General features: G+C 36.3%; 1 protein-coding gene across 2 annotated transcripts in view; it reads left to right on the top strand.

Moving 5' to 3' along the window:
- The window catches only part of ZFPM2 (zinc finger protein, FOG family member 2), a gene marked incomplete at both ends in the record, with an annotated part of 303128 nt that overhangs the window by 47930 nt on the left and 229427 nt on the right, over window positions 1–25771 (top strand). The window contains one exon of one of the 2 annotated variants that reach the window (XM_079533411.1): window positions 10634–10792. The exons of the other annotated variant lie outside the window; for it this stretch is intronic. Coding sequence (XP_079389537.1) covers window positions 10634–10792 — 159 coding nt within the window. The remainder of the gene's footprint in view (window positions 1–10633; window positions 10793–25771) is intronic. 2 annotated transcript variants of the gene reach the window in all.

Below are 25771 nucleotides of genomic sequence, written 5' to 3'. Positions count from 1 at the left end.
TACTGATAAAAACCATTGCAAAATTACTCCTAATGTAGGAGGTTATCTACAGCCATCACAGATCTATCTCTGAAAACTTTGTGCCCAGCCTCCTGTTTGTTTTGCAGGCTTTAGTTTATCATTCTGTTCAGGAAAAGTGGTGCACTGTGATTCTGTGCTGCTTCTGTGTTGTTGGTGAGATTTTAGCAGGGTCTTGAGTCAGGGTACTCATCCTGTCACTTCTGTTGTTTTCTTCCTCCTCTCACACAACCAGAAATACATGGAACAGCATCTGTTGTGGAGCCTTCGCTTTGATGCTGTTACGACAGTAGGTAAAGACAGCTAAGATTGAATGCCTTCCTCTTCTAAAGAAAACTTACTCTTTCTTCTTATGTGGGACAAGATACCTATAAAAACTTGATCCTCCTGATTTCTTTTGCTGTGATCTGTGGCATACATAGACATGCAATCTTGTCAGTCCAAGATGCCAGCTTGTATTGAGCACTTACAAAGAAGAGTCCAATGTCAATCATGAGGTAGTAAGTGCTGCTGATTTAGTTAGTAAATGAGTAAATGGGGCAGTAGGAGGAGGAATACACTTCCAACAAATTGTGGGTGTACATTATGAAATGTGTTGTGAGTGTAACTGCCTTGTAATTGTTATAATAGTTCCCAAAATCTGGTTTGAATCAACATCTTCAGTCTCCTTCCCACAGGAAAGTTTTTTGCAATGACTTTTTCTCCAGTTTTTAGTGAATATTTAGTGAATATTTCTGCTTTTTGCTCTCTAACTGTAGTATAATATTTATTAACAAATAAATAAAAATGAAGAAAGCATAGTAAATAGTCAGGACTGGTAGAAAGAAATATGTGATAAACAGTTTACACAGCTTACTGTGTTTGTAGTCATTGAGTGTGTGTGCTCTTTGATTCTCACTTTAGTGCTCAACCCTCAATGTTGAGGCCTGGACTGTGACGTAGTGGGAAGCTTTCATACCTGAGCTACCAGTGTGAAAACACAGTGCAGAAAAGTCATTTCAGTTTCACTGTGAGCTAAACTCTTACCAAGCAAGGATTGACCTTGCTGAATTTGCTTCTCTGACACCTTGCCCTCACTCTGCTCACAATTCAAGGCCAGGTGCATTAACAGTATGTGGTAAAAACCACTAGTTTTTTAGCTATTAAGATAGACATTGCCAGTTTATCTTATTTACTCTTCATGGATTAAATAAAAGCAGACACGGAATTTATCTAAGTGCACAATTGTAACAAGGACTTTATTACCCGTTGTCTCAAGATTTTCTGTTAAATCTATCAGGAATCATGGAATTCATGAAAGGACTGAGGTAGGCTGTGGATCTTGCCTTAGGTGAAGGATCGCTGGAAGCAAAGGTCTGATTTCCCAAGGGCATAAAAAGTCTGCAGGAAATCCTCCACAATGCTAAATAATAAAATTTATTATTTATATAATAAAAAATGTGTAAGACAGAGGCCCATCACTTGCAGAGAGATTCAGTACCTGCATATCTAGGAATTGTGAAACGTACACAGTTTTGGACGTAATTGGCTATTTTGTTTATATATTTAGAAAGAAAAATAGTGGCTAAACCAGAATCAGTGACTGCACAAAGGGTAATTAATGATGCAAAAGGCTGTCCTCTTCTCTGTTCTCAATATTTCAGTTACTGAATTTTTCTAAGAGTGAAACCAAATAAATTATTTACATTACTTTTCCAAATTATGTGAACACATAATTATTACTAAAAGCAAAACAATAAAAAAAAAAACAAAAACACCAAACTTCCCAAGATAGAATTTCAGTTAGTTTTTTTTGTTTTTGTTTTTTTCAGAAGACAGAACTTTGCTACTAATTCTTGAAGACCCAAATAGCCTTCCATTTCATCCTTTACTAAAACATACTTTGCAGGTTTTCTTTCAGTATAGTTACATGCGGTCAGTACCCCTGTTGCTACCAGCTTTGAGGTCACACTGCCCATGTGAAGATGCTATTATATATTTTACTGGCCATTATTCCATGCAGTTGAAGTTCCAGAAAGAAACTGCAACTATTAAGTCTTCTATACTGTCGATGTCTGCATTTAGTTTTGAATAAAAAGTTATTTCATATGGCATTTAGAGACATACCTGGAAAAATCCCTACCTTGACTGTTCTATAGTAAGGCAACACTTTGATGCCTGCAAGTGGGAAGGTTTGAAGAGGGGAAGGTACTGCAAGTGTCTTTCATAACACTTGTGTTGCAAAGTAATTTCTGTTCCTTGGCAAACATGGCACTCCTCAGTTGGTAAATTAGTGTGATCATATGGTTAGCTCTGCCTGTATTACATTTTGTGTAACAACAGTACTATGCACCACTTAGTGTTTCTTCATATTCCCTCTCTGCCTATTTTGATGTAAATTGATAAACCTACAGGGTTCGTCTCCAGGATGAGTATCTCTTTCCCGGCTCCTATGAGCCAAGCAAAGCTTGCAAAAAAATCCCTGAGCAGAAAAAAACAAACAACTCGAGACAGTAAATGCCCCTGTGTTTCGACATGAGCCCATCTTAGAAACTCAGGTCTGTCATTTAATTGCAAGAATCTTATAGTGTATTATCCATGTACAAGGGTTTTTTTTTTCTATGCAGTTGAAATTCTGGTGTTCATAGTGCACATACATACAACTTTTTGAAATGATGCCTCTGTAAACACGTTTTGTATGGTCGCTATTTCAGCCTTTCCCTTTTATTGATTAGAAATGTTCTGGTCTAACTCTAAAAAGCAAACTGATTATAGGCACTTGTCAGTTTTGTTGTGGACTCTTGGATAATGCTAAGAGAAAAAAAAGATGAGCATAAATGAAAGTGAAGTTCCAAATTACTGGAACATTTAAAGGTCTTTGAAAAGTTTATACACAAGCACAGTTAATGCTGTCATGCACTGAAGTGCCAAAAGACCAAACAGTGAAGAATATTAATCTACTTTTATAAAATCAAAGGGTTCATGTTTTTTGCTGTAAAGAAATAATTTGAATAAAATTTGACCCTTTCTACAATAGTCTGTGGGTCAAATTGAACCTACTATTAAAATTCTCTAATATCTTTCTTGTATTAGCATTTCAAAACTCAATTTAAATATTCACAGAGCTCTTTTTTTAATAAACTTAACAAAATTCAGGTAATTTCCTTCAACTTTCTTGATTGAAGGAAGGCAGTAGGTGCAGATATAAAAAAGATGTACAGCTACGAGCGAAACCTGAAATCAATTATATATAAGAAATAACATAACACATGGAAAGAAATTAATCAAAAGGAAAAATTTCTACTATATGATTTTCTTGGTCTGCTACCTGCAGGCAAGGAACGTAAATGAAAAAAAAAAAAAAACAGCATTCTTCTTATAGATAAGGGGAAAATTAATAAAAATGTTTCCTTCTCGCCAGATCCCCTGATGCAACTTATGTTAAAAGTGAGTAGCTGCAGGAAGAACTTGTGCATTTTTAAAAAAAAAAAACCTCTATTTTTTTTTTCTTTTTACCACAGAAATATACTTTATTCTTGCTGTTAAGCTCAATTACATCAGGTCGATGTGGATTTATACTGTCCAGAGAGCAGCACTTTTCCATTCCTTTTTCTATTAAATCCATCGTTAAATCATGCTCATAAAGTTTCTACCAGTGTGAAGGTGAGAAATGGTTCATTCTGCTAGGATGCCACAATTAAAATGTAATGAACAGTTCACAAATTGATGCAATCTTCCAATCTGGGAAAAACTTTTGAAGTTCAGCCAATTTACATAACAGACTGGAGAGGTTCATCATGCACAGGTAGTGGTGCCTCTCTTGAGGATGGCTCAAAAAATGTGACATGAATTACCAACATAACTTAGTTAAGTTAAATAGAGAACTCAGTAAAGAGAGAAGCATTTATGTAAAGGTGGGAGTGGTTTGACAAGTTATTTGCTTTCTTAAGAAGTATATTTACATTTTTTTTCTAAACTGATCTGCCAGTTTGTTCTTCAGTCACCTACTGCCAACAGCAAGCTTGTATTTTAAACTATTCCTGCAGCAGTCAGTTTGTCAAGTTGAGGTATTGCCATGTAACATTGAACAGAAGTGTGTTTAGACACCTCTCTTGGCCCTTCCAATTTTCCTGAAATTACATAAGGAAAATATTTTCAGTTCTCACAGGAAAGAAGGGAGAGGTAGTAATTTGTACAATGAAAATGGGGAATGCTGTCAACTGAAAGCCTCGAGTGGACAGTAGTGGAATCATGTAGCAGGGGCAGGGAAGGGGCAACTAGTTCAGCAGGAAAACTTTTATTATCATTTTATTGCCTTTTATTACCTTACCCGGAGAATTGTTGTTTGCATCCATTTCTACAATCATCTCTGTACCTACCACTGGAGTTTCTCCTTCTGAAAATCTCAGTGACTGAATGTGTCTGACAATCCTACTGAAAGTGTGTTATGGTTCCATCACCACATATTCCTCTCCCTTGTTTTATTGGCCCATGTCTTCACTGTGGATCTGAAATATTTGAGCCTCTACAATGAAAGAATCCTGTTGAATGCAAGAGAAAGGCAGCTTCCCAGAGCAGAGCTTGGGAGGACATTTTGGGTATATAAAAATTTCTTCCTCGAAAGAAGCTGTTAGATTGTTTCTGTTGCTGTTGGGGTTGTTCGGGTTGCTGATAAACTTGTCTCTAGGATGTTCTGGAAGTACAGTAGTGGAAAACAACTTTATTGAGTTAATTAAAGCCTGAGAATGAAGCTAAGAAGCCCTGTATGGAAATCTGAACTTCTGTGAAATGCCAGTCTTGCTGCCATATTTTAAATGGAATAAATGGAAGCCTCTTTATTCTCAGTGTTCCTGACTGATGTTTTTTTTAAATGGTCCTTACTTGTCTTCAGCATACAAATCAATATGAAGTGTTTGCCTTATCGTTTTCTTATGTTGCTGTTTGTATTTGGAAGAAAATGTTCTTGCAGAAAGAGGAAATAAATGGATTGATTTTTCTGCAGCTTTGCCCTCTGTTTGTAGTCATAGAGCACTGCATACCTGGGTATTGCAGTAAGCTAAGAATAATCTGCGTGTGGCAGCATGTTTTTCAAGGAAATACTGGATGGATTGCATAGAACATGCAAAATGCATGATGTCGATCCAGTGAATTTCAAGCCTCTCTGATTTATCAGAGTTGTTATTATTTAATGCTACTACTACTAATTACCCTCATTAACCTCTCCCCAGCCACTCACTGTCAAGTATTGTAAGCTTTCTGAAGCATTCTTAATTTGTTAAGAGCACTGATTTGTGTTGCTGCTCTGGGAGCACAGGAGAATTCTAGTAGGTGGGAAGGAAACTAACCACTTAACATTTTTATGAGATAATTATTCCAATGAAATTTTCCCACAGTAGGGTACAAGCATTTTAAGCACAAAGTACTGAATAGGAAAGCATGTGCTTAATTTGAACATGCATTTAAGTGGTTTCATTTACGGAGAATTCTGATGTATTCAACTATGAGAAATGGTTACAGAACTTCCCTAGTTTAGTGCTATTGAATTTCAATTATTTTGTTAGGGTTAGAGTGCAGTAAAACTGAAGTTCTGCACTGCTGTGTGAGAACTAACATCCTCAGCTGGTCGGAAGCTCAAATTTGTCTTCAGAGGAATTGTTAGTGTAGCAAAATGTTCTTTCGTTAGGTGAATGTAAACTCTTTTTTGGTGCTCCGTTCTCATATTTTTCCCTGTTATTAAAATGCTTACAGTGCTGTTTTTTGTATTGTTTTGTTTTTGTTAAATGTGGCTCATCCACATTTGTGTTGAGGTAGCATCTGTTTTCTGTTGTGTTAAGATTGCCACATAGCTAGCTATCTTTCTGCATTCATAAATACATGTTTACATCTGTATGATTATTTAAGAAAGATTTTTGTAGGTGTTTAATACATCAACAGTCCGAAAAAAATATGTGCTTGAGCATCAGCAAATCTGCTACAAATTAGGGAGCTGCCGTTCAGATTTCCCCACACTGCGCTGCCAAGTGGCCTCAATCAGAAGTAATTTTCTCCATGAAGGCACATGCAGTTCACTCGTCAGCCTCTCTGCAGTAGATATTGTTATTTGTATCAAATTATATGTGATTTCTTCAAGCAGACTACTGTGCTCACTAAGCCATACGTATTTCTACCACACTCCTACATTGCTCCTCTAATTGTACAATTTTCTGCTGCCTCTTGTTAGTCGGTTTTATTTGGGGGAAAAAAAAATAGTGTCACAGAAATAGATATTAATAAAATAGTGTAAATACCAAGGGAAGAAATGAATGACTAAACCCCCCAGGATCTCCAGTGTTGTGTACAATACATGTGTTTGCTTGTTTCATAAAGGAACAGTTTTCTCAGGATTTCTTAAGACTGAATGAAGTAGAGGGCTTGCCTTCAGAAGCCCTATCTAGGATTAGAAATGAAGCTTTTTATGTAGTGCCTTTGGAAATTCTTAACTGTTTATCATGTATGTAGCTAATCTGAAGCATTTCAGATTCACCTCTCCTTACATAACATCTAACTGCTAACAGGAGAAGAATCATCAAAATGAGAATCGAAGGAAAGCATTTTGATGATCTCTCTGCAATTAACTGTTCCTCTAAACTCTTACATCATCCCAGTTTGAAATTGTACTGTTTTATCTTAGAGCTGTTGACTGCCAGATCATTGTGACACTCAGATGTATTTCAGTGGCAGGAATTATTTGGATTTGCATTGCTCTGTCGTCATGGCAGTGTTTTGTTGTAGTGTCAGACTTAATCAGCATTTTTCAGCAGAACAGGGATGATACCTTTAACATGTTCCAGCTTAAATTAAAGCAGATATAGTACTTGTGTGCCATAGGTGCTTAATAATGTGGTCAGTATAACTAATGAATATAAAAGTATTAAATTAAATCAACAACCAAAAAAAAAAAAAATACGGAAGGTAAAGTACTGCACTAAAGTAACTGATCAAACTGTATTTGGGAGGTAGTAGACCAACACTATAACAATTGGACAGAAACCAACAGTATCAGAGGAGATAGCTGAAAAAGAAGCTGGTCTTTTTAAAAGCTTTTTTATTTTCCTACAAAACTCCGTATTTTTCAATATTTTATGTCAGTCAAGAAGTTGAGCAGGCACTGCATAGATTGTCCTCTAGAGAAAAGTGTTAGTAACTTTGAAAACTCACTTTTACGTTTTTGAACCAGAGAAGAAGTTGATGCTTTGGCTGATCTGATGTACAGACAGCAGGCAGATCCTGATTGAAACACATGGCCAAATAAGGTAGACATAAGCATGCAAACTTTGTGTTTGCATTAGTCAGAAATATGTAGTACCAGTAAATTTTTACTGTGAGATTCTGACTATTAATTTTTATTCAAATTTGGTGTAGGTTTATGTGCAAATAATTAGTTGGAATAGTCAAGAATGGAAAGTTTAATCTGTTTATATTGACTAGCAGTTGGCTTTTGATTTTACTGTTCTCTTTAACCCACTTTTGTGTTTGAGTGATAATGGTAACTGCAGAAATCAGGCAAAAATATTGCACTTTACATGAAACTAACAACCAAGAAGTACTTAATTGTGCTATTATCCTTGTGGTCTGATCTTAGTCATGTAGAGTACTGGCTTTTCCTTCAGTTAGTTCTATAGAATCATCAGTTTATAGGTCTGAGCATGAATTTGGAAGCTTACAAGATAGGAGGAAACTTACAAGAAAAGCAGGAGTAAGACAGAGTGTGTGAGTTAGACAAGGCGGCAGCAGCATGAACCCTAGAAAAATATTTCTGCACTGATTGCAGCGAGTCTTGCTGCTTTTCATAATGCAGCATCTGATGTCAGCTGCTGAGCAGCTCTTATGAAAAGCTCTGTCTGATTGCTGCCTATAGAGTACTGGGTAGACATCACTGTTTGTGCACATGGGCTGCCATATGCAGAGTAAAACCTGGTATAGGTGGATGCACTCATCTGATCTCATTGAGATGTGACAAAATTTACGTTTGTGCTTGCAAATGCTAAGAGATTTAACATTAGGAAGTGTTAAATACCTATTCAAACCTAGGATTTATTTATGAGAGCATTTGCCAAGAATTTCTTTAGTCTGAGATTGGTTTAAAAAACCAAACTAGGCAAGTTTTTGAAGCTTTGAGTGGGATTGTCCTTTGTTCCCCTTCTGCTTTCTTAGGAACAATGTCTGTGAAAATTCTAAGATGTGTGTTTCCATGGCCGATGAAAATGAAAGCACACCCACTGGACTTCTGTCAGACCCTTGGTCAGTGGCAGTTCTCAATTGTTAGCTTGCTGACTATGTCTGAGTGACCTGAGCAAACAAACTAGTTTAACATCTGGAAACACACTGGAATGCCTTACACACGTGCCAACTGGATTACTTGCACATACTTAGTCAGACTTTTAGAAGGCACTAATTGAAAAAAGTCAAATGACAAAGAACCAGTCTTTCACGGGGAGGTCAACTTTAACTGAAGTGTGAAAGTCATGCTTTATAAACACAAAAATGAAGCTTATATCTTTTTCCCATTTTTATGTGAACAATTTTTGAAGGAATATACCTGGCAGAAATTGCCATTTCCCTAAAAGGGTTTATTTGTTTGTTTCACTGTGTTTCTTATTTCTAGTTTACTTATGTAGATGCTACCAGGAGTACACGCCGATAAATGGCTCAATATTGACACATTATTAATAAAGTCATGAGATCTGGGAGGTATTTTTGATAGCTATTTGAGAAACCCTTATGCTTTCATTTCTGAAATGGAACTGGACACATGTGAGGTGCCCAAACAGCCCATATTAAATGCGGTGCATTGCTCATGGCTCTTCCAGCACGTGCTCCCGCTTTGTTCTCAGTTCCATACACTGCGATAGCCACTCTTCATTCCATGTGCATATTCAAGTGCCAGACTTTTTCCCAACATGGCTAGAAAGAGCAATTAACAGTAATGGATACTTTGACTGAGAATCTTTATTTCTTCAGCCATAATAATAGCCCCTTATTCTAGGAGATATATTGTTGAATGATGGCTTGCATTGGTGAGTATGAGTCCACATAAGTGGGTTCATTTGGTCAGATTCTCAGCTGGCATAAATAGTCATATTTCTGTGGAAGGTAGTAAGCTATATTAATGAATGGAATGCCAGCTGGGAATCTCAATCAATTTCAATAAAAGGTAACCATCATATTCCTCTGAAGCAAGAATTGGATAACATAGTCTAAAGTGAATTTTGCTGTTCTAATAAATGTAGGTAGTGTCTGGTTACTAATTAATTACATAAAATTAGAGTGTAGTCAATATTTGATTTCTTTTAAAAATTTATCCCTCCTTTTTCATCGAGTGCAACAGAATCATTTATGTATTGTATCTCAGCATGATAGATTATATAGGAATAGTGTATTTAATACCGGAAAACTATCATATAAATACAAATTACATTTTTTTTCATTAGCCAGCTAGCTTTCATTTCAAGGAAGAAATACGCAGTCAATTATAAATGAGGCTGTGCTTTCATTGGAGAGGGAAATAAGTAATTTTTTTTCAAGCCTCAACCATGTATAATGAAATCCCTCTTTTGAAATCCAGTCTTAAGATGGATTTTGAAACATACTGACATTTAATAAAATCTTAGTTAAATTAAAATATGTTCAATTATTTCAAATCTCTACTTAAATCTGTGGGTAAATTCTACACCTGCACGTGAGATGAATTTAGGAAACAGTTACTATTAACCAATGATTGTTAACTGCGTATAAGAAGGGAGAAATTTTAATTTTCGAATACATTCCGGCTGGCAACCAAGGTGTTATGTGTTACAGGCCTGTCAGACACGGCTCTTCAGGAGGCTCTGTAGGAATGGGCTGTCTCGGTAACTAGCAGAGTCTGAGACCTCAGGCTGCTGTCGCATTCAGGCTCACGCTCTGCTCCTGGGGCTGCTGTGTGCCAGTGTTGCCCTTCAGTGTAGAGCAGCACACTGGATGTTTCTGTAAAGTGAAATGCAGTGTTTGTCCGAGTCCTGCCCAGTGACTGCTAGTCTATTATGGAGTGTTGCAAATGAATGTACACAGGGAATATGAAACTCTTTTTAAACTCTGTCAGGTGCTTCTTGAAGGAAAACAGCCAAAGCTGAAGTTGATACTGTCAGTACCTTTGTATAAATTTGCTATCGTCAGTTCTGCTAACTCTGGAAGTGAAGCTTGTGAAGGGAGCCTATTAAGTACTGTAATTCAGCATCAAAAAACAATGACTTACAAACAACAAGAGAAGGCTCTTCACTGCTTACATGGTTTTACAAACGCAGCTTTGATTTCCATTGTTAAAACTGTCTGCTGTTAATACTGCAGCCTGATGAATAATGAAAAAAGACACGTGCGAGCATTATTAATACATATTGTTAATAACACTTCGCATATTCTGATTTGAAGTCCTCGCTTCGGAAAACAGTCACTTCCAATTTCAATTCCCATTAACTATTATTTGGTCAATTCTCGTAAATGCTGAACCCAGCAAATGGAAGGAAGAACTAGATAAAGACCACCAGTTATAAGTTTGCTAAGGTTTTATTTCACGTTGTCCTTTTAGATGGTTTTGCCACAGTGTTCCTGATTCTTTTTAAAGGGCCCCTCGAGGATGCCATTGAGGATGAAGAAGAAGAGTGCCTGTCTGAGGAAAATGATACTGTCTCAAAAGAAGACTTTCCATTGGAGGAAAGCTTTTCTACAGAGTTTGAGCCTGAAAATCTGAGCTGTGAAGAAGTGGAATACTTTTGTAATAAAGGTAATCATTGTGGCCCACCTCTTGAGGGAATTCTGGCAGAACTGTGTCCAATTGGTCAAAAAGATTTTTTTGGTTTAAAATGTATGAAAAGACAGGAAAATAGTGACTTGTGGAGTTTAGCCTGCTGAGGGGTAAATATTTAAATGTGATGGAAGATTTACTTTGCAGGGAGGTGAATCGTCTCGCTTTTAATGTTTTCCTCCAAGAATGTTATTTTCTATGTATTTAACTGTAGAGAACAGGCCTCAGAAGTCACTTATTATCAGATATGAAACTAGCAATGCAGCATGTCTGTTCGTTGCTCCTTTGCCTAGGAAACATTGCTAGAAAAACAGATTGTGCCTGTAGATTCTAGGATTAAAATAGAGCTTATTATAGAACTTATTATGCATGGTGGAAAAGTAGTGATTTGTGAAAGGATAACTTTTAAAGTTGCAGATGCCTTTTTGATGCATTAGTTACTTGCAAATTATTGAAGATACTTGTATTTTAGCATAAGCCACACCGGCTTATACTTACCCAACGTTCAGTCTGCAAAGCTGTGCTGTTTCCAACTCAGCTGACAGAAAAAGCACACTGCCATATACTCTTACAGAGAACATTGATTCAAACTTCTTCCTGCCAGATTTCCACTTGATTGCTTTGTTGTTTGTCTTCTGCAGGTAAGGATGCCTATCAAATAGCTGGAATTGTTGTGGTCATGTTCTTCTTAGTCACCCTCAGCCAGTTGGATATCAATGGTTTCTCTGTATTTCCATTCTTTCCCAGATATTGACATGTATTTTCTCACGATAGCTCAATATGCTCCCATGTTTTTTTGTGTTTTTTTTTTTTTGTTTGTTTTTTTAACATATTATTTTTGGCTGTTGTGGACAAAATAAAATTAATCTATTTGAAGAGTCATATTTGACTAGTAGATATTAGTCCTTCCTACGGTCTTTATAGTCTTTGATTGGCAGGGAAGATGTCATCACGTATTTTCTACATGTCCTCTAATGTAGTAGACAAACTTCTGAAAAGATCTTGTACTTTTTGCACTAGTGGCTCCTGATACTCAGTATCAGATAATCAGATATTCAGAGATCCTAAGAATTAAAGGAGTTGAGTCCATAGTTTACTGTAGCTGCTACAAAGCTTACTCTAAAGCATGGGTGACCAGAATATAAATAGAATTTATAAATAGAATGTATATGCTTTACAAACAGGGGAAGTTAAATGGTGTAATAACAGATACCGTTTTGCTTAGCTAAATAAGACAACTATTCCTGTTACTGGCATTACCAGTTTAAATAACTATTTGTATAATCGTTATACCAGCATGTCTTGAATTCCGTATGTTAGAAGTGGAAGACTGAGCACTGCTCTCAGTTCATAACAATTTGATTCAGTTATTTCTCTGTGCTGCTTGCTGTATTTTCAGAGACTGCTAATGGAATTACTCTTGATTTAGGGTGAAATTCAGAAAATGCATTCTTTCTTTCTTCATAGCAATCATTATTGCAAATTTGTGTTGAATTTCAAGTAATCTTTACGAGTATTCTTCAAATATTCTTTCCTTCAATGAAGTTTTCAAGGAAAATGCTGAATCCATGGCACTGTATTGAACAAGATCAGGAATAGAGTGGGAATGCACTTAAACCTGAATCTTAATTATCATATATTTTATTAAGGACATCTGTTGATTCTTCAGGCTGAATACCTTTTGATTGCCCAGCAGTTCTTTTTTCAAGTGTGTTGTAGTTATAAAAGAATCTTAAACCTATCCACTGCAACTGCTGCGGAAGAAAAGTTGAAAAGGAAATTTCTGAGGATGAAGGGGCACATAAAACCCCTAATCTACTTCCAGCTGAGGCAGCGTGACAGAAATTCCCACTTTGAAGTAAGTTGAAAATATCCCTGGAAAAGGATGGAATGGGAGATGAGAAATGTATTGTTTTTAATAATTTGTCGGCTTCTGGTGAACTGCTTCTGCAGTGTCGCATCTGAATTACTGTTATTACGTGGCCATGTACATTTTTTTGAGGATAAAATGCAAGTAGAAAGAACTGATCTGGAAAGAAAATAAATTTACGTTGTGTCCTTTTTTTGTTTCTTTTGTGGCTGTATCAAACGGTAAATTTTAAGCATGAGACTAATTCTCATGATTCTTGTGATGATCTAGGAATCATTTATAAGCTTTCTTTTAACGCTTCAGTATTGAAATTAAAAGCTGAAGTAAGAAATCAACTTACTTTTCCAAAAATTAATTTTTCTTTAACTTCATCAGTGGTTTCTTCCTTCTGAAAGCATTTCTTCTTTAACATTATGAGTAGCAACTTGAAAATGATAGTATGTATCTAATAGGTTAGAGAGTGGAGAGCAAACAAATGTGTTTTAATTTCTTTTTTGAGGGCTGACTTCCTAATGTGTATTTCATTCTTTGATGGTATCAGCATCCTATAAAACAGATATCTTCAAAGGAGGGAAAATAAATGTGGGTCTGTCTCCTCATGCTTCCTCTGCAGAAAATAAAGATGTGCTTGGGAATCCTTTGTGCTATCTCTGCATTCTCCTCTTGCTAATATGGACCAATAAAGATTTTAGAAAGCAGGGAGAATTTGTTCAGTGTTCATCAGTCCCGGCTCCCTGTTTCCGTCCCCTGTTATTTCTTCATAGAGGACAGATGAACTGAGGATGATTCCTGCAGGTATCTGGAGATGTGAGCAACAAATGCTGAGGAGGAGGTACCTGCAAGGCTCACCCATGGGATGTTTTTCATTCTTCCCCAGCTGTCTAAATGCAAGCATTGTCTGAGAACAAAGGCTTTTAACTGGAAAAACAGTACTGAAAGTACAAATGTACCGAACTATCCATTCAGGTGAATGAAAGTAGATGTACAAGTTGATATCTTTGGCTTTCTGACTGAAGAGATTTTCTTGTTAAACTTTGCCTGATTTTATTATAAGCAGAGAGCAGTCTCTTATTGTCTAAATTGCAAACAACTAACCTTTATAAAGCCATACTTGTCATTCCCACCTTATTAATTTGGGTTTGTGAAATTGATTCAGCAGAATAGTTGCCAGAATTAGAAAGCAAAGGCAAAAGCCTCTGCAAAGTGTGAAGCAAATTGATTGAGCTACAAGTCATTTTACAACTTCTCTGTTTTCAAAGTTAGGACTTCTGACTACTATTTTTCTCTTTTTCCTTTTTTAATTACTGGCTTTTACAGTAAGGAATCTGGAATATTCCACTGCCATCACCACTTCAGCAACCCCACAAAAAAAACCAGTTTGATTTGCTACATGTGAATAATTGTTCCTATATTTCTACACATACACTTACATGTGAAAAAGTGTACAGTATTTAAGTATATAAATACTAAAAGCAGAAATGAACACTAGCAACCTACTGTTTATCAAGCATAACTTTAAGCTTGAAGCAGTGAATTTTCATCCTTCTGGATGAAGTTTCACGTCGAAGAGTGAATATTTTAGAAGATGACATTATTTAAAATGGGATTTAGAATCTCATTTGTTCGCTATTTTGACGGACTAGGAGAAAGAATATTTTTGAAAGACGTGATAAAGTAGTCATGAGTAGTCATAGCGGAGTTAGATTAGAAAGCTCCAGTGTTCTTACTCTTTGGAGTAGAAACTAAAAATGTAGTGGGACTTAGCACTGCTGAAGATGAATTGCATTTTGTCAGTGTGGGGTCTTTGAAAATTGCTGTTTATGCAATGCCTACACTTCAGATAAAGAGGGTATCTGATGATGCTGCCCGCACAAAGTCTGTATCATCCTGGAATCTGTGTTCCTGAAGATTTCTTCCTCTGCAGTGCCCAATAATCAGTATCTAGAGTCAGAATCTGTATCAGATTAAGGTCAGTTCAGATTAAAATCAGATCTAGAAAATGCATTAAATTAGCCACAGGGTGTGTACTATACTTAGGCAAAGATACTCTAGATAAGGAAAGAGCAGCCTGTCTCCTGTGCAGAAGTGATAGACGGGATAATAGGCTCTTATAGCTAGGAATGGGAGAATGAGGTGATAGAAAGAGAAGAGAAGTGAACTGGGTTCATGACAGGACTTACTAAAACAGGAGGGGAGATACAAGAAGGGAGTACAAACAGTAGAGCAGTACAAAAGGCAAGAAGTTAGAGATCATGAGACAAAAAGCATAGTACTAAATCGAGTTCCTTTGGACTGCGAAATAGTTTATCAGTGGCTTTTTACTCTAAGATTGCTGTCATCCTAACTAGGTACCCTCAGGTCAAATAAAAAATGTTTGCATCTGTTACGTTGTAAGTTTGTCATACTCATATTACTCATAAAGGTGTGACGCCTCTTCCTCTTTGTAAGCAGCAAAAACAATAGGAGCCCTGCCCACTTCTTAAGGGTGAGAACTGGATAAACAAATAACAATTCCTTCTGACAAATTACAATTTCTTAGCAGAAGTGTTCAGTGAGGGATTAACTTTCAAGGGAAAAGTTGTCTTGAGCAGAGAGAGAGATCACTTGAGATTAGTAGATGTTTAAGTAGCTGCGTTCAGAGAAGGAATTTGGCAAGAGAAGAGAATGGAGGAAGGACTGTAACAGAGTCAAAATGTGGGGCTGCTTTTAGGAGAAAGAAGCAAATGGCAGAATATACATATATACATAGGTTGCTCTGAAAGTAATGCCTCCTATTTATTTCCAGTGGATTGAAAGAGGGCAATAATACTGTGTGATAGAGCAAATTCTCAGTGACAAAATGCTATTTTTCAACATAGTCACCACCATTAACTGTGCATCTTTGCTGGCAATGAAAAAGAGGCTGCATGCTATGCTCCTAAAAATCTGTGCCAGCAGAGGTGATGAGGATGGATTGTTTCATGATGCAGTGCTTGAAGGTTCTGTAGCACAAACTGCTGCTTATGCCCATAGCTAATTAGAGAGTTGATGTGTGAATGTGTATCCTGCTACATTACTTGTCTTTATTTGTGAAAGAAGGTGGTGAGGGGGAATCCAGTGCCCCCTGAAACTCTCACAGACAGATTTTGGCGAGAACTCGGGGAATGTATAGGACTCTGAGTGCTGACTGTGGACCTTCTGCTCTAATCTCATATTTTGTTTGTGATGGAGGGGATGAGCTCAGAACCAAGTTTTCTGCGCATGCACAGTATTTTGTCACTAGGCTGCCAGGCCAATTTAGGACTGGATGTTTTTACATTAAACCATGTGACCTGATTGTGCAGTCAGACTTGAGATTCAGGGAACAGCTGCAGTGTGATCACCATATAAGAAAAAGCATGTACAAAGTTCTTCTGTACATTAATCTTTCTGTTCATACTTTGTGTGCACAAGCTATCATGCTAGCGTCTATAGCACTAGCCAAACTCTTAACATTCTAAAAATGGTTTCTGCCTGCCCCTGTTTCCTTTGGACTTTGTTTGTATGCTTGTGTGCATCTGTGTAAATACTTCTTGTCATATCTGTCATGTAATGGCCTGCAATATACTTCCTATTTTCTGGATCAGAAAGTAGATTCATAACCTTTTTTTTCCATTTCCTTTTCTTTTTCTTTCTTTCTTTCTTTTTTTTTTTTTTTTTTTCCAGAAACCTTTTTAATCAATAAATTTTTTTTTCCTTTTCAGTAATGGATTTCATGACAAATTTATACCTCTTTTCCTATAGCAAGTGGAAGTAGGATCAGCATAAGGCAGCTATACTATAATCACTTCGAGCTCAATAAGGAGATCTTTACAGGCAACTTTGTTCTTATTTCTTAACGGGATTAAGAAGCTCAGCTCTTTAAATTCTTGCATATAACACTGACATTTCCAGGGTGTGTTTGGACCAGGGAGTTCAAAGAGAAGGAATAGAAAAGCCAATATGACATTGTTTTTTACCTTGCTGGAGGAGCTGTTTGTGCAAATCGCCTATAAGCTTATTGACCTGAATCTTTGACTCCTTGTTTTCTCTGGATTTGGCTGGAGTGTAGACACTGATAGAGCACTGATACAGGTGATTGCACAGCCTTCGGCTTTGCTTGGCACCAGAAACCCCCCCCTCGCTCCCCCAGCCCATGTCTGACATTATCTTTTCCTATACTTCTTTTCTCCTGGAGCTCATATTCCTTTACTTTTTATTTATTTATTTTAATTCATTTTATTTTTTTAATGTAGACTGGCCAAGGCAGTGAAAAGCATATAGGTTATTTTTGGTAAGCAGAGATGAGAGAAGTATGTGTGATGGTGCATTTTCGTCTCCTAGGTTAACAAGAATCAGTGCTACACCTCACAGTGCTCACTCCTTCCAAAAACACACATTACTTCTGACTGACTTGTGTGTGCTTGTGAACCTGTGTTCGCATTCTTATGTTCTTCAGAGTGAGGGTTCCTGTATGTTTATCTGTATCTCATTCCACTGAAACGCCACACGTATTTTTTGCTTTTTTTTGGTCTTGTGCATCTTCTGTACTTTTTGGCAGATGCCGAATATGAAAGAAAGGGATGGGGGGGCTCTCTGATAATAACCTTTGAGATGCTAAGTTGTAATTAGATTGGATTTTTACAGGATGAAAGGAATTCTTTCTCTTCTGAACATCAAGATTTGCCTTGTGCTCTGCTTCTTGTGCTGTCTCATTTTTTTTTCTGGTGGCTTGAGCTCAGAGACTATCTCTTCTATTTTTGGAAGAGAAGTAAGATACCCCAAAAGTTTGGAGTTATTTTTTTCACCATTCACTTAAAAGCATGGCAAGGTGTTCAGAGTAGCATCTGCAAGATTGCCTGTCGTATACTCTTTTCTGTTTACTGCTAACCACGCGTAAACCTCTAGGGCTATGACTTTTCAACCCAGTTGAAATCCATATCAGTATTAACATCAACTTTATTAGGATAAAAATTTGGCCCAAGTTAGACAAACAAATTCTTCTTTTAACTGAGGAAAGAAATGATTGGTCATCAAGCAGAAAACTGCATCTGGAAAAGAAACTAGCAAGCTATATCTCAAGAAGTAAATAGAAAGAACCAAACAGAAAATGTTATTTTAACAGTACAGAATTATAAAATGAAACACTTAAACAGCTTACTCAACTTTAAGCAGTTTATCAAAGCAACTACAGCCTTTTCAGTCAGCATATTTTGGTTTTCTTAAGAACAATGGAGTTGTGAATTCTATCATGGCTGTGAGGAGAGGGATTATTTGGTTACAACACGTACTGTAGTGTCCCCTTTCTGGAAAGTCACAAAACTTGAACTTTCATTGACTTAAATTAGAGCTCAAATTTGACAGAGTATGAATTGCATATTAATAGGGGTAATCTTCTTTAAAATATGAAATGAACAAACGACAGATTTCACTGCATGTTCCTAGTTCATGTGCAGTATACATCTGTTACTAATTTTATTTATAATGAAGGGCCGTTTTGCCTTTTTCTTACAATATGGTGTTATTGACGCAATATTTCTGAATACTTTTCAAATGTTCTTAGACATCCACTGAAAAATCATTGTATAGCCAGGTCTAAAAAGCAGAGCTGCTCACAGGATATCTGCTGTAAATGGGAAGTGAGGATGTCAGCAGTAATTCACCTCCTGTTGGATCAGAAAAATAATGAAGCCAATGCTGCGTTCATGACATCATTGGATAAATATTGTTTGGAGAAAATATTACTGGTAGATTCTAGGAAAGAAAGACTTAATGATCATTAGTAAATGCTTCTTCTTTGGTTTGACTTGTGGCAGGCTAGACTGCTTTTGAAACAGTGTGTAATGCTGCATGTACGTAGAAATACAGCTGCAGTGGTTGGCTGTTTTTGAAGCACCTGTAATATTGATTATTTCAAATAAAAACATTGAACTGCTTACACCAAGGCAAATTAAAATTTCGCTCCATAAAAACATGTATGTTGCTTATGGAGCTGTGTGTGTGAAAGCACATGATAAGATGAGATGTTCACAGTAATAAATTTCAATGCATTTAATAAAATGAGAATTATTTGGCTGGATGAAGAATTCTTGTAGGAGACAATATTTCTGTAGCGGGGGAGGAGTAGATTTGTTAATTAAGTCAAAATATGAACTTCCCAAATAGTCTTCAAATTTACAGATTGAAACTTGCTGGAGTCTCTCTGAAATCTTTTCTGTGTTCTGTTTCAGGGTGTTATAGAAGTTCATGGATTATAAACTTCATAATTTTTTGAAAATCGTACTAAGCAGAAGTCTTTGGGGCATCTAAGTGTCTTTAAAATGATGCTTTGCTGCTTTTCTAACCTAGTGTTTAGAGCTATGTGTGTTTGAGCCCTAGGGTGGTATTTGAATACGTCTGAGTGTGTGTGTGGTTACAGTTTCAGTGGTGAAATACTGAGAGGATGGAAAACATTCTTTTTCCTTTTAAATCTCCAGAAATTTTTAGGTCATCCATTTGAGTGATACTCTTTTGTAATACTGTTGCCACGGGAGCTGCTCCCTTAAAAATTAATATAAACATAAAATTAATCAGTAGAAAGAAATTCTGAAAAACAATATGCAGGAACACTTCAATTTTCTGCAAGAAATACATCTGAATGAATGATCCTTGTCTTGAGAGGACTTCAAAAGCAAACAATATGATGATGAGAACATGTCAAAACACTTAGAGAAATAGGAAGGTCAGCCTAAGCCTCGTTGAACTGCACAGCTGTGTCTTATCCTGTGAGTAAAGTGCGGTAGCTGAAATGGTTTTAAATAATTGATGCTGTTTTTAAACATAATCACAGTGCCAAGATGTCATTGTGTCAAGATGTCATTTTGCTAAAGTGAAAATTTTAATACGAATCAAAATAGTTTCCAAAGCATTCTTCTGAAGAGTTTTCAGCTTGCATGCATGTAGGTACTCATTGATACATGGATGTTCACAGACCTCTCCTAAAATTTAGGATAACTACATTGTTTCTGATGTCTACTGTGAAAATAATTTCAAGTGTGCTTAGGGCAACTCAAAACGTACAGTTACTTCAAATGAAATTTACCCCAGGAGAAAATATGATTTTTCATCAGCATGACAGAAAACAAAGGTTCTTTGCAGAGAAGCAAAGTATCGAGATGATTAATATAACCTAAAATAAATTCAGTGCATTGACATGTGTACAAGTGTCATTTTTTTCAGATATAGCAAATTGGTCATCTGAGGGCTAGATTTTGATCAAACTTACTGTATTTGTAGAGCAAGATGTCTCAGTTGAGTTCGGTATGTATTTCTGATATGCATCAGACTAACTGGTAGCAAAGTCTGATGCTGATAGTACCAGATTTCTTCTTCTCCCTCTCGCTCACTTTTTCTCAGTTTCTCTCCTCCCTCCCTCTCAGTCTTTTTCACAAGGCTTGTGAAATAACACGCTTTCTCATGACACCACAGCCGCTATATGTTGTCCTCACACCAGATGCCAAGTACAACAAAATCGGGAAGCATCCCTCCCGACTTATTCAATGTCTTTGTCTCAGAGATATATTCCCATACCAAAACTTTCTTGAAGCTTTTTTCATGTTATTTACCTGTGCTTTATACCTGATGTGATTTTATCTGCTGAAAACCTGCATTGCCATCAGAATTAAACACTGCTGCTTGTTAAATATTTACACAAAAACCTTTAAAATAACTAATCCACAAGAAGGAAAACCATGTCCTGTTAGATATCATTGGCAGTTTTTAAGAATAGTGTGTGCTGCCAAAAAAGTGAGTTTACTTTAAATGGACTAAGTACATTGCATTTGTACTTCAAGTTGTATGTGCTTTGTTTCAAAGTTACATAAGTGTTGTTTCTGAGATGTTCCTGGTGGTGTTTCTCTGCCAGCAGTGTGTTTCTGGGGATTCAAGAGCAGGATTATCAGAGTGTATAACCTCTGTATCTGCTCCTGGGTATGTACTGTGAGAATGCAAATAGGAAAAGATGAAATCTCTATGCTTATTTATAATTGCTGAAGCTCAGCAATCAACTTCATATGGAGTTTTGGAAATTTTCTGTACGATCTGAAATTATTGCCACTGGAGATTGCGGTGGGAAGGAGAAAAGAGTCTCTTCCTCTCTCCACCTTTGTAAGCAGTTGCATTGACGTACATGAGGTCATATACCTTGCTGAAATGAAGCCTAAAGTGAGTGAATCAAAGTCTTTGATTCAACCCCATTTTCCTTTTGGCAATGCAAAATGTTGCAGGCTTCATAACTATTTCTGAATTGATTTATTATAATTGAGAAGTGATTTTTCACTCTGAACAGCTCTATTAGGATGTTACCAATTTAAGTTTACATTTAAGCAAACAGGAAGAATGAGCACAAACAGAATTTCAAAGTTTTTAATGTTGTCTCACTCTAACATAAGCTGCACTGTGCTGTTTGTGACTGGTACAATCCTTCAGCGAAAGCTATTTTGTCTGATGATAAAACCATGAGTGTATGAAGCTTGCACATTTTTCATCTCTTTTTATGACCTTATCTTTTCTGAGCGGCTTCTGTGAAGGTATCCTAACTATAGGAAGCACCTGGCAAACATATATGATATCTATACTGTGATAAGCAGTTGTGAACAAGAAAGTAGATCTGTCAGTTCTGAACTGTTCATTGTTAAAATACTTGGTTGATTTAGATGATTGCAAAATACATTATGGAGTGACTAACAGTTGCTGTTAACATTCCTAGTCAAGAAAGTTCAATACTTATATCATACAAGAGTTACTGTAGAAGCCTAATGTTGATTAGAAACACATGGATTAAAACAGCAGGATTGAGAATAAATGCTAACCCATGTAATTCTTTAAAATACTGCAATAACTTGTGATACAAGCTGATTAAGTCCAAATTGGGAAGTCTTTAATTTATTAAAAAGATTAAAGTGAAATCACTGGTTAAAATTCAAGTCACTTTTTCCCTATTTATCAGTATTGTCAGAGATGTTAGAGTTCTCCCTTGCACGTTTCTGGTGATGTGTCTCCTTTACAGTTTCAGATTCCCTGACCAACCGTAGTACATTGAATTACAGGGGTTTAGCATGTTTAATTACAGAATCACAGCATATCAGGGATTGGAAATGACATTGAAAGATCATCTAATCCACTCTCCCTGCCGGAGAAGGAACACCTAGATCAGGTCACACAGGAACGCGTCCAGGCGGGTTCTGAGTATCTCCAGAGAAGGAAACCCTCTCTTGAATAATTGTGTCTCTTCAATAAGCACTAGGATGTTAAAAACAACATTAAAAAAAAAACAAAAACAAAAACAAAACAACTTTTGATCTGTTGTGTTCAAGAAACATTTAGATATATTTACTGAGGGACGTGATTTGGTGGGGAAATATTGGTGACGGGTGAACTGCTGGACTGGATCATCTTAGAGGTCTTTTCCAACCCTGGTGATTCTGTGATTCTATTTTTTGAAGAGGAACTTAACAAATTCATTCTGGTAAGAAATAGTAAGGTCAGGATGAAAATTATGTTCATATTAGAGTATTGAAGTTGTTTACATATGAAATTCATTTTGTTTTTCTAAGCTGTGCTTTGTGTATTCCACAGGTAACTGTAAGGCAGAGCTTTCTTTCACTTGATTTCAGCTGCCTCAAGATAGGTTCCTAAAGTTAGCTGTGTGTTCTGGAGAATGATTCATTTCAGCTATCACCAAGTGTTGTCACATCTGAAGCATTCTAGAATGGGACGAGTCACTGTGGAGGTTCCTCTCTTCCCTATCTAGTGGAGTACCTCCATAGTTAGTCTGGTGCAGCTTAGCTTTCGGACATTTACCTATAGAGGAGAGGAATCCTGCCCAAGTGCAGTTTTAAAATCAAAGAGAAATTGCAGGGTTTCTAGAAGACTTAAATGACCCTTGAATAAACATACTATATGTTATTATAGATTCTTGGTCATGTGAATGTTTTTTTTTAACCACAGCAATGTTCTTATAATGAATGACATTTGCTTATCTTAGTTGCCATAAGGAGAAACTTCAGTAGAAGCAGATTTGCTTACTTTTAGAGTATTTATCCTGATGGTACTAACACGCTTTATTAAATGTAACTGAGGAGCAAAGGGAAGAAATGAACGTGAGAAAAAAGTGGGTGGTATATATGAGGCTCTGCTTTTGACATGGAAGGAAAAAAAAAGTCATGGATCCAAATGCCTATAAAACAGAGAAAAACTTAATCAGTTTTAAAATAAATATTAAAAAATAGTTTCATTGAAATTAAAAAATAGTCAGTGAATGAACAAAAAGACTAAACAATAAAAAGAAAAGAAATTCTGTAAGGAAATAAACTCCTTTGAGCTAAAAAAATATTAGCTGCTTAAGGTATCATTAAGGGGATGGAATTAAAAAGCTGGAGAAATACATTTTGTTATTAGTTCTTGTCCAAGTTAGTTATTAACCCTTGTGGTAAGCTTCCTTTTGACTTTTTAAAAATTGCAGTCTGTAGCACCAAAAATGTTGACTTGGCCATTTTCATTGGACCTTGACACATACCTGAGTCTGGGTTAAAATCTCTTCCCTGATGGATTCTGCAGTCCACAGTAAGGTCCAGATGGTTGGTGTCACAAGCAGATTGCTTCAGGATGGGGAGAGAGTAGTATGGGGGTACAGGCAGGTGTTGGGATATTACAGGTGTGTAACGCATAGGCTTGGTAGTCGCTGAGTAGAAGAAAAATATTGATGCAAATAATGAAAAATAGTTTAGATAGATACAAAACAAAGTTTCCCTTAATGTAAATTCTCCATATTTTGTTCTGTTCCGTTTGCACAGAATTACATGCATTAATTCATGAAAAGCTGATTATGGAAAACACATAACACCATACTTCATGAAACACTGAAAAAGCAAGTTCATGAAAAGTTAAGCCATCTGCTAACATAAATTTTCAGATCTTTCCTCATCTCCCAAATACTTAATTACTGTGTGCAATAGGTTCTATACCATCGCTGTAGCTCTGTCCTTCTTTTGCCCTTCAGCCCAATCTTTTCACGTAAGTTTTTTCCCACTTCTCTTTCAATTCTCATAGTTTTGTTTGTTTGATGTTCTGGTTGGTTGCACTGATTGAAAGAATGCTCAAATTTGCATGCTAACGCCAGGTTTGCATATATTACCATCTGGAAAAACTTTTATATTTCGGAGCTAACATTTTCCGTGCTAAAGCTTCATCTAAAGGAACTGTTATTATTTCTACCTTTTTGTTGTTGTTGTTGCTTTTCCTTGGTCTATACAGAGTTGTTGTTTACAATGAAGGAAAATAATTTTTTTTATTATAAAAATTCCCCTCGAACATTCGAAGAGCTTTCTGTGGTAATTATACAGCTTGAGTTAGAAACTCATTGTCAGTGTAGTCTTTGCTGTGAAATGCTTTGTAGCATTTTGGCAAGAACTGGAGCTGATCTTCCAGGTTTGTCTCTGGCTAAATGGTCCTTTGTGTCTCTATAATAATGAACACCTGTAAATAGTTATGAAGGTAGAAATTCGGATGTAAAATATGATAGGTTCTTCATTCCACCAAGAAAAAGAAAAAAGCTCTTGTATTTACTAGAAAACTAACTGTACAAATGCTAGTTCAAAATAAAGTAGTCGGGAAAAGCAAAAAATTTGTAAGATTGCTTGATTTTGTTTTTTCAGCATGTGAGCCCTTACTGACTGTCTTCTGAAGGATAACTTCAGATTGAGCTGAAGTGCATGAACTTCTAATGTCTGGGTAAAATTATACAGCGGGCTTAACAAAAATTATGCTAGATATTCTTGATTTCTTTTTGCTTTAATTGCGAAATCATTTTTTAGTATCTTTTTAATATTTATTTTTAGTACTTATGAATTCATATTTGTTATTGGAGTCTGGAGTGAACATGGCATTGTGTTAGTGTGAGAAGTAGTTTACCAGGTTCTTGTATTTAAGATTTGAAAAATTGTTTTATGAATGCAAAGAAGAATATGTTATTACAAGATGCTGCTACATACACGTGAAGTTCGTACTTGTATATGTGCTTGTATATGATCATATACTTCAAAACTCTGGGTCACAATCTTATCTCGTGTAAATATAGCTCCAGTGATAACATATGGGGATCTGGCCTGGTATGTTGTAATCACATTTCTCTACCTATGTTGCTATTAAAAGCTGTTGTTATCATAAGTGGAAATAATTTGCAAGTTATTACTTAATTGCTATTATTTTTTTCCTGTGTTTCACTGTTGTTAAATCAACCAGCAGTCTGATTTCCAGTTTCCATTTGTTTTTCAATGCTGTCACTTTTCTGTGGAACACAATTTTTTTTCAAAAGTTTGCTTCTGAATTGTTATAAAATTTGACTTTTAAGCACGCTTCCTAATACCTTTCTATGCAAGGCTTTCTGGGATGAATTAGTGGTAAAAAGAAGTTCTACAAATGTATTTAATTACTGGCTGGGATAAGCGGCCTGGCACAACATTCAGCACATTACTGTGCCCAGTACTGCACTTTCAAGAAAGAATTCTTCACATAATTACTAGGTGGCCATCCCTAATCTACCAGACTGTAGTGTTCAGCATGCTCTATGTACTACTTCAGACTCAATAGTTCCTGAAGGCTGAAAGAAGCTCTCTGGTAGATGGTGAAAATTCTAAAATTTGTTAGAAATGTTATATTTCTTTAGATTTATACTGATGGGGAGAAAGTGGTCATAGGAGAGCTAGCTTGAAACCTTTAAGTAAAAATTCCCTAAATGCCTAAATACCCCACTAGTTGCCAGAAAAGCCAGAATGTGTAGTGGACCATGTGCTTGTAGAGAGTGTAATAAATCTGCAAAACATAAACAATAGTTAGATGTCAATTCAAGAAAACATTCAACTCAAAAGATTATTTTCCTTAATTACCTCACTAGCTGGGGTGTAACAAGCTGATTTGTTTCTCTCATTTGTGCATACAAACCTAATGACTCCTTCGGCTTGTAAGTTTACAGAATAGGTGCTAGTGATTATTCTATTTTTTAAGCATATGGAGTAAACACTGATTACCAAGATTTGCCTTTCCACAGAACTGGA

The sequence above is a fragment of the Tetrao urogallus genome, assembly GCF_951394365.1.
Source record: "Tetrao urogallus genome assembly, chromosome: 3".
Taxonomy (NCBI): Eukaryota; Metazoa; Chordata; class Aves; order Galliformes; family Phasianidae; genus Tetrao; species Tetrao urogallus.
Note: the sequence above shows the minus strand (reverse complement) of the source record. Positions and strands in the feature narration are given on the sequence as shown.